We start from the raw sequence: 17,214 nt of genomic DNA, 5'->3' as shown, positions 1-17,214 counted from the left end.
AGTAAATATTTGTCAAGTTTCTGTAGTAATAACCACGAGAGAAATTTCCAATGTGGGTGGGAGGGGAAAGGTCTCCATCACTTCTACAGTTTCAGTTTGATTCATTCACTAAATCGACTTCTTGGTGGAGATTGTTGGGGATGTATGCAGCTTGAGAGGGACATCTGTAGACAAACATTTGTGAATTAAATTAGTTTAATAATTCTCATAAAAAAGACCCTAGAACTGATCATCAATCAAATATAATGCAGTAAAAAAACAAACAAAAAAAAAACATGAGTTTAAAGGTCGATAGACATTTTTTAAATGACATAATAAGAATACTTATCAAAAGATATCAAGTCTCTATAAAAGGAAATTAGAAGGGATTACTCGGATAGTGTATTATAATGCAGCAATTGATGTGACTCTTTGAATACTACCATGACTATGGAAAGCTTGATAACCTGTTTAATCATGGTTTATTATTTGCTATATTATATCAATTTGTATAATGCCTAATCAGGGGTCTGTTTTTGAGGGTAAGGGTTGAATTTGTCAGTGCTACTAACTACCTAAAAAACGAACTAAAATAGTTCAGTTATTAATCTTGGTTTACTTTCAACCTACTGTGCAATAAAGGGACTAAAACTAAATACTTCATAGAGATTTGCGTAGAAATGTGAACTTCACACCTGATCTTATGGCCAACAGTAACCCCAACCTTAAAAAGAGACAAAGAAAGCATTGCATCCGTCTCTGGTGTCTGTGACTCATTGCTCTATCCCCAAGACAGAGCAATGAGTCTTTTTAGGATGTGAAAGTTCTGATCAGCACTGCAAAATGTCCCATATTCAAAACCTTGAACTGAAGGTCCCAAGTACAAAGCAGGTCAGTGAGGTAGTAAATCATGATATGCCACAAAGAGCCTTGAAAGAAAATAACCCCCTTTTACACTACTTTCTTTAATCACTCATGCAAGGCCTTGCACAATATTTCCAAAGCATGAATATCAGTACAGAGGAGATCCACATCCTGACTACAGTTTACAGTATACAAAACAAGTAACAACAGATTGGAGGGTTTGCACGCTCCTGGTTAGAGTGTGCTGCTAAAACCATGCTCAGACAGGTATTGCAAGATGCCAGATTATTCAGTGCAACGGTCTAGATGTGATCCAAAAAAACACAACTTCCAAGTGAATGACACGGTTACAATGCTCACAAAAGTCCTCAACCAGCAGTTTGTCACAGGCCCATGACTATGAGCCAATAATAAGTCATCACAATGACTCCCAGCATGTTGAGCCCACGCCCACTCAACAGGGCTGCTATCAGGCGCTGTGGGCCCAGCTGGTCGCTGAGATTAGACCCAGTCTGACGATGATCACACTAAAGGCACTTCAACATACGTCTTCTTCGTGGCACTGCCATATTCTAAAGTAAGTCTGTGGTATTTCACATAAACATTTCCTTTACAAAGAGGATGTTACAACCTGTGCCCCTCCCCCTCACTGATGACACCCAAGTGTGTGTTCTCTTTCACTTGTCTGAAGAGGGTAATCATGTTAGAAGTCCTGTAGCCTTTCGCTCATTCCACCATCTGTCATTGCAAGTCAACTAGTTATTAAGCAATCCAGGTTGACAACAACATCTGGCCTGGTAGTAAATATCTTCAGAGGCCCGAGAAACTGGGCCGGTTCTGAAATGACCCATTATTCAAACCGAATGTGTATGAATTATTTAAAAAAAAACAAAAAACAATTTGGGTTTCAAAATAAAATTTAATTTATATAGCGCTTTTCACAGACACAGTTGCCTGTCCATAACGGAGCAAGGGATGAATCTGATTATATACATAATTGTTGTTCATCTTGATCAAGAGTAATGCACTACTTTTACAGTACGTGGCTTACTACACAAACAAGTCCTCTGCCGCAGTTTAAGTCCACTCTCTTTTTACATCACAGACCAACAGAGATAAAATGCACCATGGTTTAATCCTTCAATGGCAATTTGACAGAGCATAAACTTACAACCTGCTTGCATCTATGGAAACCTTAGCCATAACCGTCGGCAGCAGGGCAATGTGCTAAGCGGCACGTGGCCCATTAATTAGTGAGGGGAACAATGCAACTCCTCTGTTTACATGCTTCAGTTGCAGCCAAACTCCACACACATTCACGCTCTTTCCAACAAGTGCAAGCATGCATAGACAGATAAAAAACATCCTTTGACACACTGGGTGAACAGGAAATGAGACATTCTCTTGTTATGACTTTAAGTATGAGAGAGACTTAAGTAGTTATGATGGCAATGAAGACCCTACAGGGAGAATGGTTCACCACAGTATTGTGGGTGGGGTCTGCACAACGTGGCGCAACATTTTAAGCAGTATGTCAAGGACCCAAGGCGGATGCTGCACTTCTCAAATGTAGGTCCTGGGCTGAAGCAATCATAGAATGTCAGCTTGTAGCCAAAATTGCAAACAATGTACAATTAACAACACTGCATTCTTGTTTTTTTTCCTGTACTGCGTGTAACCACCACACCAATGGTTGACAGTGATACGGTAACCCGGTGACAGCTTGTTTACATGCTTTTTCTTCTGTGAGGCTCTTACACCATGTTCCGGCATTTAAAAATGAATATGAATACAAATTTGGTTGGTTTATTTTGTCAAATTATGTCCTACGGCATTTAGGGAAAATCATTTGTACCAAGGTTGTTGTTTTTTTGAGTGAACATATATTACAGTGACTATCTGTAACTTTTAAATGCTTCTGAAACTGTGAGTTCCATCTGATGATCATAAATGACCTGCAACAGCAAACGAGACTAACAGTGAAAAGAATAAGATGTTTAAAATGGTTATCTGGTGCAAAGATAAATAAAATAATATATATTTGGAAAGTAAATATCACAGGCACTGCACTTTTTCCACACAGAACCTGCTTGTTTTGGGAAGACGAATTTAATGAACCAATTTTGTGGAAAGATTACTTTAAAACAATTTATAGAACTACAATTGATTCATATTCCAGAATATTTCAACTTAAAATCTTTTATAAAATTATTGCAACAAAAAAGTCTCTGGTTAAGTGGCAGATAGAAAAAGACCCTTGTTGCAGGTTCTGTGGGGATTTTGCCCGCATGTGGCTAAATTTTGGACAAAGATACAGATATGGTTAAGGTCTATGGATATTGTTTTGCGAATCACACCTCAGAATGTTTTGTTATGTGTATATGAGGGTAAATGTAATCACTTTTTGAATATGATTGTTTTGATAGGTAAAATGTTTATTTTTAAAGCTAAAACTACATCAAATGTATGTATAAAACACTTTAAGAATAGAGTTTATCATCAGCATATGCTGGAAACAATCATAGCAACGAATAACAACAGAATAATTGAACATGAAAAGAAATGGAATGTTTGTTTACTTGAATTAGAGGATTGATTTATATTAATTTTTTTTCTTTTGTCGTTTTTTTATTTTGTTTTCTTTGTGCTTTTTTTTTTTATAGTGTTTTTTTTTGTTTTTTTTTTTGTTAAAACACTACGAATGTGTGAGTTGAATGTGGTGGTGATTGTGGTGTGAATACATGGGAGGGTGGTAGGGGTGGGTGGGGGTGTTTGAAGCTTGTTTTGTCTTTGTAATTCTTAATTTGTTCTATGTATTAGATTCTAAAAAAAAAAAAACAGTGAAAAGAAGGCTAGTTTTATATGGTTTTTATTAATTCCTTTGCCCAGGTGCGATTTTTCCCGCAAAGTCACAAAATGATTTACAGCAGGTAGACAGCACTACAGAGCACACATTCTGACAGGTCACAGATTTTAGCGAAACACCGGACAAGCCTGTGTTTATTGTATCCAGCCAGGTAAAGGGTAGCAGGAGATTTCTTCATATAGGCCTAACTGTATTTTAATTGTATTTAGAAGTTACATATATGTTGTAGTTATGGCTGATACTGAAGGAGGGCCATCATAGACACAAAGGAATTTAAACGAAGAACAACTAAAAGCTAAAAGGGAAAGTGAAAGACAACGGGCAAAACCCAGAGTCACACTTGGTCGGTCTTTCAACAGATTACAATTATGGGATTGTAGATGATTCTACAGGCCCTCAGGTATGCAATATGTCGATTTCATTCATAAAATAACTTTAGTCTGCGCAATGTGGTTGTACGTCAGTAGCAGACATTAAATTACATTCCCCTTCAATTTAGCGCGGACATTTTATTCCTTTTAAGCCCCTGACACACCAACCCAATTGTCGGCCGTCGGACAGTCTGGCGAGGTCAGCGACTCGAGTCTGTTTGGTGTGTTCTGTGCCATCGTCAGTCGGATTGGCCATCGGCCTTCATTTGGGCCGATTTGACATGTTGTATCGGAAGGCGGGAAGTCGGACTCAATGACCAATCTGATTGGTGGCGTGCTAACCTGGAAATGACGAGCGGGATGAGCCTGACTAACGGCTCTCAAAATCTGACGAAAATCTTTTAAACTGACCTTTGTCGATCTGAAATAAAGACAGATTCAGCAACTGCATGGCCTATTTTTCGCTTAAAAATGTTTCCAGAAACACGTTTCGGTGAAATATTTTCGGAAAATATGAGACTGTATTCCGAACGAGCCGCCATTATGGTCTGGCTTTGAAAGTCGGGAGATGCCAGACCCATGTGACGCGTTCGTCCAATCAGCTGCCACCTGCTGTTATGGAGACGTATTACGTCTCGTGCACTCGCAGAAAGTACGTTCAAGTCGGCGTCGCTTCGGTGTGTTCCGACGCACTTTTTTGACCAACTCGGGGAGGCAGTCAGTCCGACTGCCTTTTCTGCCGAAGGTCAGCCGTCGGGTTGGTGTGTCAGAGCCTTTAGTCCGTGTTTGTGTTGGCTTACTATTTTCTTTTCCCTTGTCCCCCTGTACTTGTGTAAAGCGTCCTTGGGTTTAATGAAATGCCCTATATAAATCAAAGTTACTATTAAGTTGGTTGCTACAACAAACTCTAAATGCTTTGGCTCGTGACACAGTGCCAACGTTATCTGGTTTAGCTCACGATACATCCAAAGTAGGCTAAGTTACCGTATGCAACACTTGAAATGCAACGATGCATCTGAAACGTATTCTCTTATTGTAAATTAATGATTTTCTGGTTGAGCAAAACATTCATCATGACTATATGACCTCCCAGTAATGCTAACTCAGTAATATACAGTGGGCAATACAGCACCGTAAAGACCTTTGCGACAGCAGGTGTGGTAAAAAACACTACCGCTTTTGTCTAAAGCGGCCGCTAGAATCAACACAAACTGAAAGTTACATATAGCCACTTTTAAGTTTTCATTTGAAATTCTTAGTGAATTATGCTCCAAAAAACTATTTAATCAAAAAGCATGCGCAATAAAAATAATTTTCATTTGTTGTCACTCATTCATACAAATAAAGACTTAGAAGTCTTTGAGTTTCAGGATGTGAACTAGTCACACAGTAAACCAGCGGTTGTTAAGCTTTCTGGCATGTGACCATTTAAAAATCAAAACAATGTCCAGCAGTTTTAGAGCAATTTTTCATTGTGTATATCTTTTAGAAGTCGGAGGAGATAAAAGGGCAAAGTCACAGTGTTATTGTGATATAAACACGCACACGGCTCGATTTGTCCTCAACACTCCCCTTACGCAACAAAGTGAGTTGTTGTTCTCCCAATGGTGACATTAACCTTTAGAGAGTCAGTTTGACAGGAGTACTCTGTGCTCTCAACCAACACTGTACAATTAAAGAGGCCTGTGCTTAATCTTAAAGACACATGTCGGAAACGAGCAGGGCTCCTGGCCAGGTGCAAATGACAAACTAAAACTCTCTTTTTATGGAAGAGATAATCAGTATTGCTCTTCTGCTGATTTCACTTGTGACGGAGATATTGAGCCACCCCCCTCCCTCCTCTCTCTCAGGCCTGCTCTATCAAAGACTTTAACAACGGAAAACATGTGCGATACACCACTTGAAGCTCTCCCTCCCACAGACAATCTGATTTTGGAGGTTCGGGAGCTGTTAGAGGAAATCGTCCCCTGATGCAGTCCCACAATTTCCTCTCATGGCCATTATCTGCTCCCACTCTGCCTCCCTTCCCTCCATCTGACAGATGCAGGTGTGGAGCTGTCCTCCTCCAGCCCACTCAAGGAGAGGACATTTGTATAAGAAAGGGAAAACATAGTGGGGAGACACATAACATGTCAGAAAGCTTGCCAATTATTCAAGTGGAACGTTATTCAACACGACGATAAGCTGCAAATCATCGGTCCTTTTAGTTTGTCCTTGGTTTGAACAGTGTATGCCTCTGCACAGTAAAATTCAAGGAATCTGTTCAGTACTGACTGTTCATTATGTCAGCCCCTCAGCTTGTTCGAAGCAAACTGAAAGCATTGTTTGTGTTCATGGTATACTGATCGCTTCACTTTGTGTTTTTGTGTTATTTTCTCTGCGTCGTCAAAAGGCTATAGCCACATGACTCCTCACATGCTCGCTCTGATCAAAAGATACATTATAGGACAACTTACATAACGTTTAATTCACCTGTGGCTACATAAGCAAGAATGAACAAGTTTATTTCAGTGCAACAAACAGTACAAGTCACCTTTCAACTGAGACTCATCTTCCAATGTCTTCTTTCATTCCCCAACGCCCTGCATGTAGGCCTATACTGTCCAGTAAAAACAAAATACCTAAATAAGGTGGAGTCCTTTAAAAAGACTACATTTTCTGTTCCACGCAGACCTCTGGTAAGGCATCACTTCTTCCACTGAGGCCCCTGCTGTGTCAAAGACTTTCACTGTGCTCCTCTGGGCAGTGCACACACAGAGCGCCTGTGCCATGCTTCACAGAGGGGACTGACCAGCCAACAGATCCTGATTAAATAACGCCTTTGAGCCAAAAGTGCTACTGCTGCTGCTAAAGTTGGAGAGGAGTGGACAGAACTAATGAAGAGTGCTTTCACTGTCACCGTGACTGTTTGACACTGGATTCTCAGCGAGGAGTGGGGGAGTCGGGTGGGTGTGTGAAGATTTTTCTATAAACCTTCTGTACCGCAGAGGTAATTTGCAGGAAATCACAAGATAAGTCAGTGGTCTCTTTTACGAAAACTATGACGATTTTAAGAGAGAAAACAATTAACTTCAACAAGGCACTCACAAAAGGAATACAACTGAAGACGAAATGGATCTCAGGAGGAGAACGTGAATCCTTGACTAACATCAGTATAAAAAATGATTATTTGTCTAAACAGGTAAAACCTTTCACCCACAAAACACAAAGCTACAGTATGGTGACTGCCTGAGTGGATCAACCACATAGTTGACATATTTATCATAGTCTCAGCAATGCTGGGAAGGTGAAGCACCCACAGCAGATCGGAAGATGTTCACACCTATAGCCTGTAGGCTAAGGCTATATTCTAAGAATGTGGGCTATGGGACATATAGTGTTGTTTCTATCGTGATGCACAAAACTTAAAAAGCAAAGTGATGTATGAACTGCAGTTTATAATTTACAATATTTCACACACAAACTGATAATCTTTCTGAAGGAACACGAAAGTGACTTTTGGAAGACATGGCAGAGCACTTTAACTACTCAGTAAACTTTTCTAACACAACAGAGTGTTACTGAAGTTGGCGACAGGTGGGCAACTTATGAATACAGTTTAAGAACTACAAACAGGGTGTATCACTACACTTGTATGGCCAGTTTGCCAGGTGCCTCGTGTCTTTAAAATCACTCACCTTGTAGACCTTTCCAAACGCACCGTCGCCCAGCTCGCCAATAATTTCCCATAAGTCATTAGGATTGATGTCCCGATGAACGTGCTCGTACTGCTTCACTTTCTTTTTGATCTCAATAGTGGGCAGACGGAGTATTCTGCTGAATCTAGCGAAGGCCATTATTTATAACGCAACAACATTCAGCTTGGAAAAAAAATAATTAAAAAAATCAGAAGACTCTACGCACGCGGAGACGCGCAGCCCGTCAAAAACACAATACCAAATTGTCAATCTTTACTTTCCGCGTTCAAGAGAAAATCAAAAGAGAGCCGAGCAAGTTCAAAGAAGTTATTGTACTCCGTCCATCACAACCAGGTGCTCTGAAGGCTCTGCGCTCATAATCCCATTCACAAACCGCGGTTAGGCTATATATGCTGGACGCGCGGTGACCACCTGCTGCTGGAAACGCGATGGAGTAAACGCCTGTCTGTCTGTCTGACAGCCTGCCGCCTGGGCAACTAGTTGCGTAAAACGCCCCACCTTGTTTCTCAACAACCCTCCCACTGCCGTCATGGAAATGTAGTTTCTTTCAAAGAACAAGTCGTCGTCACTTTCGCATTGTTGAGGCATTAAGGACTTCATGTCCGGGTCGGTGCTGGGCGTGTCCTCTGACAATTTAAACAGCTGTGCCACTAACTAAACTTCTAGTCGAGCTCTGTGGAATGCAGTTATGAACGCATTGTGATCCCAGCTTACTGAGCTTTTACATCATACTGCGTAGTGTATAATAATATTGGTTATGGGTTTGCTTTTTTTTATTAAACCGCAAACAAGAGACTCAGACTTTGGGTGATACTTTATTAAAGTTTAGTTTTCTGAAAAATTTAAAATGCCTTAATCAGTAGTATCAAAAATGTTACTTTTCCTGCACTGTTATTCTCTTTTCATTTAAACTACATGCTGGTTCAACTAACCTGCTCTTCGCCTGTACAGGCAGGGTTATATCGCCCTCTGGTGGCACATTCTGCTCAGTAAACTGGAACCACAAAACCACATGAGTGAGACAAGGCAGTCAGACGATGAATGCATTATTTGTGCTGAAATGATCGACAGGAAATGAGTTGACAGACATAACGGAGTAATCGTTTAAGTGATTAATCAAGCAAAAAAAAAATGACAAACATTCTTCGTTCTTAACTTCTTAGATGTGATGTTTTGCTGCTTCCATGGTTGATATCATTTAAAATGAAATATGATTGGGTAATATACTGTTTGGCAGAAGAAGAAAAACAAGCAATTTGAAGACATCACCTTGGGCTGTGGGAAAATAGAAACATTTTGAATTAATGAAAAAGCATATTAATCAATTTTGAAAATAATAACTTGCGGCCCTATGTGATGACAGTGGCGTACTGACTGTTCATTATGTCCTAAAATTGTGTTTGTTGGTCTAATGCTTTTAAACTACGCGTAGCATGACCTGTTTAAATGAAGGATTAACAAGCGCAGATAACTAGGCTAAATATGATCATGGGGTGTATGATTTATCCACTTTCATTTAGTGTATTGGGTATTAAAAGTTGTGCTCTGTGCTGCTGTGACCTTTAACAGTTATTTTATGTCTGATGTTTTTATAACCTTTTGGCCATTAGGCTGACCATCTGAGAAACTTCAACTACAACTACAACTCAGCAACGGCATCTGAACATGGAGTCTAAATAATCAGTGTGAGGGATTGTCTCTTCTTTTGTGCTGTTTTTGTATATTCACATTCATCTCTCACTTACACTCTAATCAACTAGAACCTGCTTTCACTATTTCAACTGAGTCTCCGTCACTCAGGTTGGCCTTAAAAACCTCAGGGTTTTAATAGCACAAGAACAGTTATAGAATTGGGGACAAAAGGAGAAGGTTAAGATATTTTTTGACAACATGTCTGATGTACAATTTTCATGTTATAAACCTCAGGTGGAGGAGGAAAATGTGTGTGAGCGGGAAGTCTGAGAAGTCACTTTCAGAAGAGCGACTGATCCATTGTACTCTGTATAAATGATTGTTGTCATTAAAATGAAACTCAAATCAATACTGAAATTTAAGGAGGATGTCATATTTGTCAATAAACTTCAGATAGGATTTTCCTTCAGAGTGCATAAAGCTCTCTAGAATGAAACTCACTGACCTTCATTCACCTACTAATTTGCACGAGTAATTTTCTCTCAGTTCTATGGCTAGATTAGCCAAACAATTAACTGCCAAATAACAAATTATGGAAAAGACCATTGGTGGCAGTGAGCTGTTTAAATGAGTTGGAAAACACAGCAGTTTCAGGATATTTTTCACTTTAATTAGAGGTGATTTGATTTCATATGTATCGATTTTAGGCAAATATGTCATGTTATCTAAGTTCCAACTTATTGCAAAACCAATAACTTTGTTAAACGTTCTGTTATGTTACTTTGGATTCAAGACACAAAGTGAAAGAGAGACTTCATCACAACTCCTGTAAATCCCTAAAGATCCTACAGTGAAGAGAACGGGCTCATGCAAGTCCATACAAGCCCACAGAGGTTCCTACTAACACTCACACTAATGACTTGTCCCCACTGTACTGTATATGTGTGTACTTTGTACAGTTCTTATGACTATAAAACTGTCCAACTTAATTAAGCTCCATTGGTACACTTTCTCTCCCTCTGAGATCACTGAAGTGCCTGTTGACTTTAAGTCATTTTGATCCATTCACACAACAATAAAAGATGGATGATGACGATTAAGAAATTTCACAACCCAGAATTTCACAACAATATATCTTTTGTCACTGCAAACCTTTTAACGTGTCACAGGAGGAAAATCCCAGGTGGAAATAATACATTTGCTAAGATATACATTAGGGGTGCACGATTCATAAAATGTCACGATTTGATTCCATATTGATTTTTAGGCTGAAGATTCGATTGAAAATCGATTTTCAATTCAAAAACGATTTCCGATTAAATTCACAGATACGCGCGTCACAGTATGTAAATGTAGTTACTTTTCCCATGTGATTGCAGTAGACATAGACATACAATTAAATAAAAAAATAATGGAATTCTATGACTCAATTTTGAATCAGTAGAGCTTAAATCGCGATACGAATGTGAATCGATTTTTTTACACACCCTTAATATACATTGTGTGTTGAATGAATTACATTTGTTGTTTTGTAGAGCCATACTTGTGCCCAAAATATTGTTTATTATGGGTAGTTAATGAGCAAAGATCTTGAAGTACACTTGTACACATCCTATTAAAGGAGAATAACAAAGGCGTTTTAATAAAGTTTATTACATGAAATGTTTACTCAATCAGATTCCATAAGATGTGATAATTAGTGGCAATAAATCTCATTATAGTCAGAAAACAGAGTACATTTTTAGTAACACAAGCCATAGTTACCATAGATTTCAACTTTACATCAGTCTTGTTTCTTTCAGTCATTGCACATGTTTGAAGAATGCACATAGAAGGACTGTATTGCCATCAGACAGTTATATATATATAAATATATATATATATATGTCATCTCAGAATCCAGGATAGCGCTCCAGCGCAGCACAGTCATAGATTGTGAACACCAAGTCCTATAAAAAAATGAAGATAATATGGACGTTTTTAGGTGAAGCATGTGATTGAATGAGACCTTTATTCAGGATTGATAGTTCCCATGTTGTTAGCAGCTCAGTTTCATGTGCATTCATATTAAATGCATTGTTATCTGAATTGAAACTGCAGGTACAAATAAAAATCCTCAAAAGAAAATCATCACATGACATGCCTATTCTTACACTTATACTGTATTTCCAGTATAACTGTCTAGAGGTTAGAGGTAAAAAATAACCGAAATGACCGTAATTAAAATGATTTAACCCTAACCCTTTGTCGAGACTTTGTGGCCTGGTCTTCACAGACAGGTCATGTCAGTCTGTTATGGAAAACCAAGCGCAGACCAACACCGTTCTGACTTACAGTAACAGTTCTCCTACTCTCCTGAGCAGTAACAGAGAAGGCTCAAGCATCCACAGAGAACTGAATGTTTTTTTTATAATCTGCATCATAAACCATGTTTAATCCTGTGGAACTGACCCATTAACCGACAGTCACGTTGAACGCATCTCATCAGCTTTCATACAGTAGATATAGATAGGTGATCAGTAATACGTGACTTAAAAATATGCATTAATGGACAGTTCTTTCATTTATCTGAAATACCAATAAAATAAATACCGGTTACTGGTACTTAAATGTAGGTACAGTGGAAGAAAACAAGATGGGGAACAAAGGAATAACAACTGGGCATCTTAGAGGAACTACTACAACTTTTACTTTTTCTATTCACAGAAAAAGCACATTTTGTACTCCATTAAAAGTTTATATAATGTACTAAAAATAATTTCTGTGCAAACTGATTTAATGTAAGCCTACAGGTGTTTTTTTTTAATATAAATTAATCTTTAACATATTCATTTTGCGACATTAGCATACTTTCCAATGCACAAATGAGGCAATGCCTATAAGGGCCTTTAACGTCTGCAGCCACTGCAAGAATGGTACACTCCCAATGACAAAAGACAAATCCCTGTATTTTCCACCAGATGTTTCACTGGGCTTTACTTGGTGTCCTACCAGATTTGGTAGGCACTATTTGAGTCTCACTGTGTTACATTTATCTAGACCTTGGGTCTTGTCTTACCCCGTGACATTTCTCTGACATGATGATGAAGAGCTGTCTCAGAGTGACACCCAGCTTTCTCACTTCTCTGGTGTAAGAGCAGCGGCGATCTCGCAGGCCTTCCACCAGGGAGATGTAGGTCCTCATTTTGGACATCACACAGGCATTCTGCATTCGGCGTGAGTAGCAATTAGTGTGCCTGTGCTTGATTTACAGCTGAGGTTTTCAGTCGAAATTCCACAGATGTTAGTGTAAGAAAATAGAGTGTGAAAGATAAACATTGAAGAAAAGTAACTGGAATTTAAACCCTGGTTACTTTTCAAATATGTAAATTCCCATATGCCAATTATGTCCAATAATAACAAATCCAATCTAGTGTAAGTTAAGTAGCTTTTTTGTTACAATCGTGGGGAATTTGGAGTCATACTTACATGGACATCAAGGTAGAGATCTGGCATGTGTGCCATGCAGTAACTCTGGATGCAAAAAACAAAATGAAGTTTTAAAAATGCAACATTGGCAGGACAATCTAATGTTTTAACACCCATCCCTTCTCTGAGAAATCCCAGGTGTCTCACATTACTAAATTGAACCTTACTAAAATGTGTTTAAATTTAACCCACAATGTTTTGATTTGATGGGATGAAACTAAATTGCTGCATATCTGTATCTAGATAATACATGAAGGAATAAAATAACTATTATCTCTAATGTGGTCCTTAGTACAATATATAAAAACATACTAGATAAACAACAAACAAGTACACATACTATATGTCAACAAGACCATTTAAGAATATATGCAAAATACAACTTTAGTGTTGCAACACAGCAGCTAACTTACAGTTTCAGGGTCCCTCTTCAAATCTGCAGCCCACTGGGTGAGCTCTCGTGCCATGCTCAGCACCTTGGTGTAGCATGTTGGTGGGTAGAAAGGGTAGCTCAGTGCCAGCGGCACCAAAGACGAAACAAGCAACAAGTGGTTAAAGATGAACATGACTCACTTACACCTACTGCACTAACTGAACCTTTGTCTGTGTCACTGATGTACACATGCAGCCACGTATGCATGTGGACCGAATTTAACACACCCTCTGTTTACTCCAAAATAATTATGCAACTCCAGAAGAATGACAGGCGACAACCCACTGTGTCAGATAAGACAGCACTGATCTTTAAGGAGGAATCAAAGCAGGCTCGAGAACATTGGCGATTTTAGACCCTACTAGGGCCCACTAAATTTCATCTCAGCCCCCCTAAACATTATAATAATACTAATAAAAAAAAATATTTCATTTAATTTTTTTAATCAATTTTAGTGCTTCAAATTAGAGTTTGCGAACATGTCTGTTAGTGACAGAGGACAAACTATTACAGGTTCAAAGGGCTTGAAACAGGTTTAATATCCTGTGTCATTGTCACCAATGCTATGCACCTGTTCCCCAGTCAAGGAAAGGGTTAACAGAAACGTAGTTTTGGCCAATCGGAGGTGGTTGTGCCAGACTCCCGCCTTTGGCGGAGTCTCTATCTAATCTGTCAGAGGGAGAGCAGGAGTGAGGTTGTGAAGTTTAATGTTGGTAGTCCCCAGAGAAGAAATTGGTAATTTCACAGCGCAGATTAGAACCCAAATTGAAACGTAAGAAACTAAAATTGCTGAGTGTTAGAACATTGTGTCAAATTGGTGGTTATTACTGTGACTTATAAAGTCTCAGGTTTAGTTCCATCATAGTGTTAATAGTGTCAAAAAATGTTAGCTAGCTCAAAGATTATCGGCTAATGAAATTACTGATTTAGCAGGGGGTTTAACACTTTTGCAAGGCACCGTGTCACCTGCTCGAGAAGATAGTGAGCTTTGATTTTTGTCCAAACATTCAAATACTGGGAAGACATTAATTAGTAATTTGCCTGAGAAAAGGAGGAATATTCAGGATGGTATTTCTTAAATCAGTTTTGCAGTGATGGTGGCCAGAACTTTTACTTAGGTGAAAGTAGCAATACCACAATGTAGAAATACTCTGCTACAAGTAAACTACACAAGTAAAAGTGCTTTTACTTGTCGAGTAAACGTACAACAAATATTTAAAGCATCAAAAGTACAAGTACTACTTATGCAGAATGGACCCTTTCAGAATAATGTATATCATAATATTAGAACATATGTACATCATTTTAATGTTGGTGAAAGTGGTGCTAATTTTAATTACTTTACCTACTGCTGAGTAGCTTTATGAATTTCCCCCAAGGGATAAAATAGTCTTATCTTATTTTAACCTATAATAATACATGATCATTTATTTGTTGAATGCATTAGGCATTATTCAACTAAAGATGCAAAGATAGTACTGAAGTAAGTTTTCAAATAAATGTAGTGGAGTAAAAAGTGTAATATTTGTCTCTGAATTGTAGTGAAGCAGAGTTATAGCCCCCCAAAAAATGGAAATACTAAAGTAAAGTACCTAGAAAGTGTAATCAAGTACAATATTAAGTAAAAGAGTAAATGTTCTTTGCTACTTTCCACCACTCAAGATTTGTTCCCATACATTTTATCTCCTAGAATCAATTGGGTATTGTCTGAAAGCTTATGTGCATGCTGCACAGTGACTTACAAAACACAACAATGGCTTTTGTTTTGTCTCAGGGTCCCAACTCAATACAGTATATAGCACCTTTGGAATGAAATTGCTGCATGTTTTTAAGTGTACCATATGTTTTATATTCTTCTGTACATGTTATTTGCTGCTGTGTGCATTCTAATTTAAAGCACATTGAGTTTTTCCTTGTAATGAAATGTCTTGCCTTGCCTGGATGAATCCATGGAAATCCCTAAGACCAAAAAATGACCAGATCATAAATAGAAAAGCTTTAATAGCCTGTACCCTGATAACGTGTTTCCATAATGAAGCATTTCTGCATTAGGGAAGATGGTGGTGTTGATTGAACTTGACTGTATTGATCATGAAAGTGATTTATGTTGTAAATTATATCTCCATAAGACCCCAGCTCTATTAACATCAGCCGCTGTCATATCATGTCTTTCGTATCCACTAGATGGGCCTAATTTCACACATTTAAACTCCTTACATCTTCCTGAGCAGTCTTAAAGTCCAGCGTCCTTATGCATCATGTTGAAGTATAGCAAAACATTTTCATTCATTCATTAAAATCTGAATCAAATATAACCAGGACTATGACTGATTCTCTTTATAAGCAAATAAATAAATATCCTCACTGACAAAACTAGGACTAACATTGGCACATGCTGAGGCCTCCTGCATGTTCAGTAGCTGCACTCCGTTTCTGTCCAGGTGTGATATGACACTGTCATCACTCATCTCATCAAAAAAGAAAAAAAAAGAAAAAAAATTAGACCTCCTGATGCCGTCAAACAGCCGATAAGGGAATGGCCTGCTTTTGAGTTATCCTTGCCATCTCTCATAGCCTGTGTTGAAAGCTGTCCCCTATACCTCTGTATGAAGATGGATGGCCCACACTGAGTGTGTGTCTTGGCATGACGAAGAGGCATAAAGAAAAACTGCAGTGTGCGCTATATCTCTGTTCCCACAGCCCCATCACTCAGCCATTCTCCTCTCGACCTTGGCCTGCTCAATCAACAGGAACCACTGGTGATAGTCCTTAAAATGGACGGATGTGTTTTACAGTTTGTAGTTAATGACCACAGAAGTTAATGCATGATGCGAAATTGGACCACAGAAATCTGCCAAAAAGACAGCAAATTCCAATGCGGCAATCACATATTCTGGTTTTAAAGCCCTGGATATTCATTGCATATGAATCATAGAGCTGGCACACATAATGTGAATAATGTGAAGGCCACTGTAAAAACAACTTTATAGAAGTGAAGGTCATAATGATATACTCCAGACCTTTATGACAAGATAAGGGAAGTAACAGTCACTATATATCTGTGCTCACAGGCCTAAACAGAGTATACATAATATTACATTGAAGCCAAAGGACATACAAAAAAAAGAAATACCATAACGCACAATAAGGTCAGTACAGACTCCCAATCGAACACCAGAGAGACATTAGTGTCCGTTGTTCCCCTTGTATAATTACTATTTCCATATGAGTTTAAAGGCTATTATGAGACAGCAATCTCAGCTCCTCTATAAAGAGACTGCCTCTCGCCTGGGGGGGCACGAGGTTGAAACAGCATTGTCGACAATCTGCCTTGCTCAAGTGCCAAGCAGAGCAGTATCAGCTCTTGGGGGCGCTGTGTTAAAGCTGATCATGACATCTGGCTCCATGGTGGCAACATGAGACACAATAATCCCCTGCATATGTAAATAAAGTACAGTTTTATGAGGCAATGCGAAATTTAACGTGATACTGATATATATATATATATTTTTTGTTTTGTTTTAGTTTTATTATTATTATTATTTTTTTATTTAGACACATACATTCGCATAGGAATAGGAAACTAATGTGATTGGCTGTTGATATTCTGACAATCACATCCTAAGAAGATACAATCCAGAAGAAAATCACTACAGGGGCTATGGTGACTCTGCGATGAATAATGATTGATGATTGTAGTCTATTTTTAGCCTGTAAAATGTAGTTTGTAACTATGACAGGCACAATGGTTTCTTTGTAATATTTTTGAAAATATAATTGTAATCTATTTGGTATATTTCTAAGAAATGCATCAGTGTATACAACTTTTTTTTATTTATTTATAAAGCGAGATTAATGAGTGAATGTTAACGACAGGGGAAACCTCAGTCCCGCAGCTACAGC

General features: G+C 38.5%; 2 protein-coding genes across 2 annotated transcripts in view; both read right to left on the bottom strand.

The window, feature by feature from the left end:
• The window catches only part of stk10 (serine/threonine kinase 10), a 47,410-nt gene extending 39,165 nt beyond the window's left edge, over positions 1–8,245 (bottom strand). Inside the window, exon 1 of the mRNA XM_039777701.1 lies at positions 7,758–8,245. Coding sequence (XP_039633635.1) covers positions 7,758–7,916 — 159 coding nt within the window. The 5' untranslated portion in view covers positions 7,917–8,245. The remainder of the gene's footprint in view (positions 1–7,757) is intronic.
• A 3,057-nt stretch (positions 8,246–11,302) lies between these two features.
• On the bottom strand, positions 11,303–13,444 carry zmp:0000001268 (CYTL1 domain-containing protein). Its single transcript, XM_039777964.1, has 4 exons — positions 13,292–13,444; positions 12,879–12,923; positions 12,469–12,615; positions 11,303–11,359 (listed from the first exon to the last, which is right to left on the bottom strand). The coding sequence occupies exons 1-4, from the start codon at positions 13,442–13,444 to the stop codon at positions 11,303–11,305; spliced, it is 402 nt and encodes a 133-aa protein (XP_039633898.1).
• Positions 13,445–17,214: the final 3,770 nt, after the last annotated feature.

Source organism: Perca fluviatilis, chromosome 16, assembly GCF_010015445.1.
Source record: "Perca fluviatilis chromosome 16, GENO_Pfluv_1.0, whole genome shotgun sequence".
Classification (NCBI taxonomy): Eukaryota; Metazoa; Chordata; class Actinopteri; order Perciformes; family Percidae; genus Perca; species Perca fluviatilis.
The sequence above is the reverse complement of the archived record's forward strand: the minus strand, read 5'-3'. Positions and strand labels throughout refer to the sequence as shown.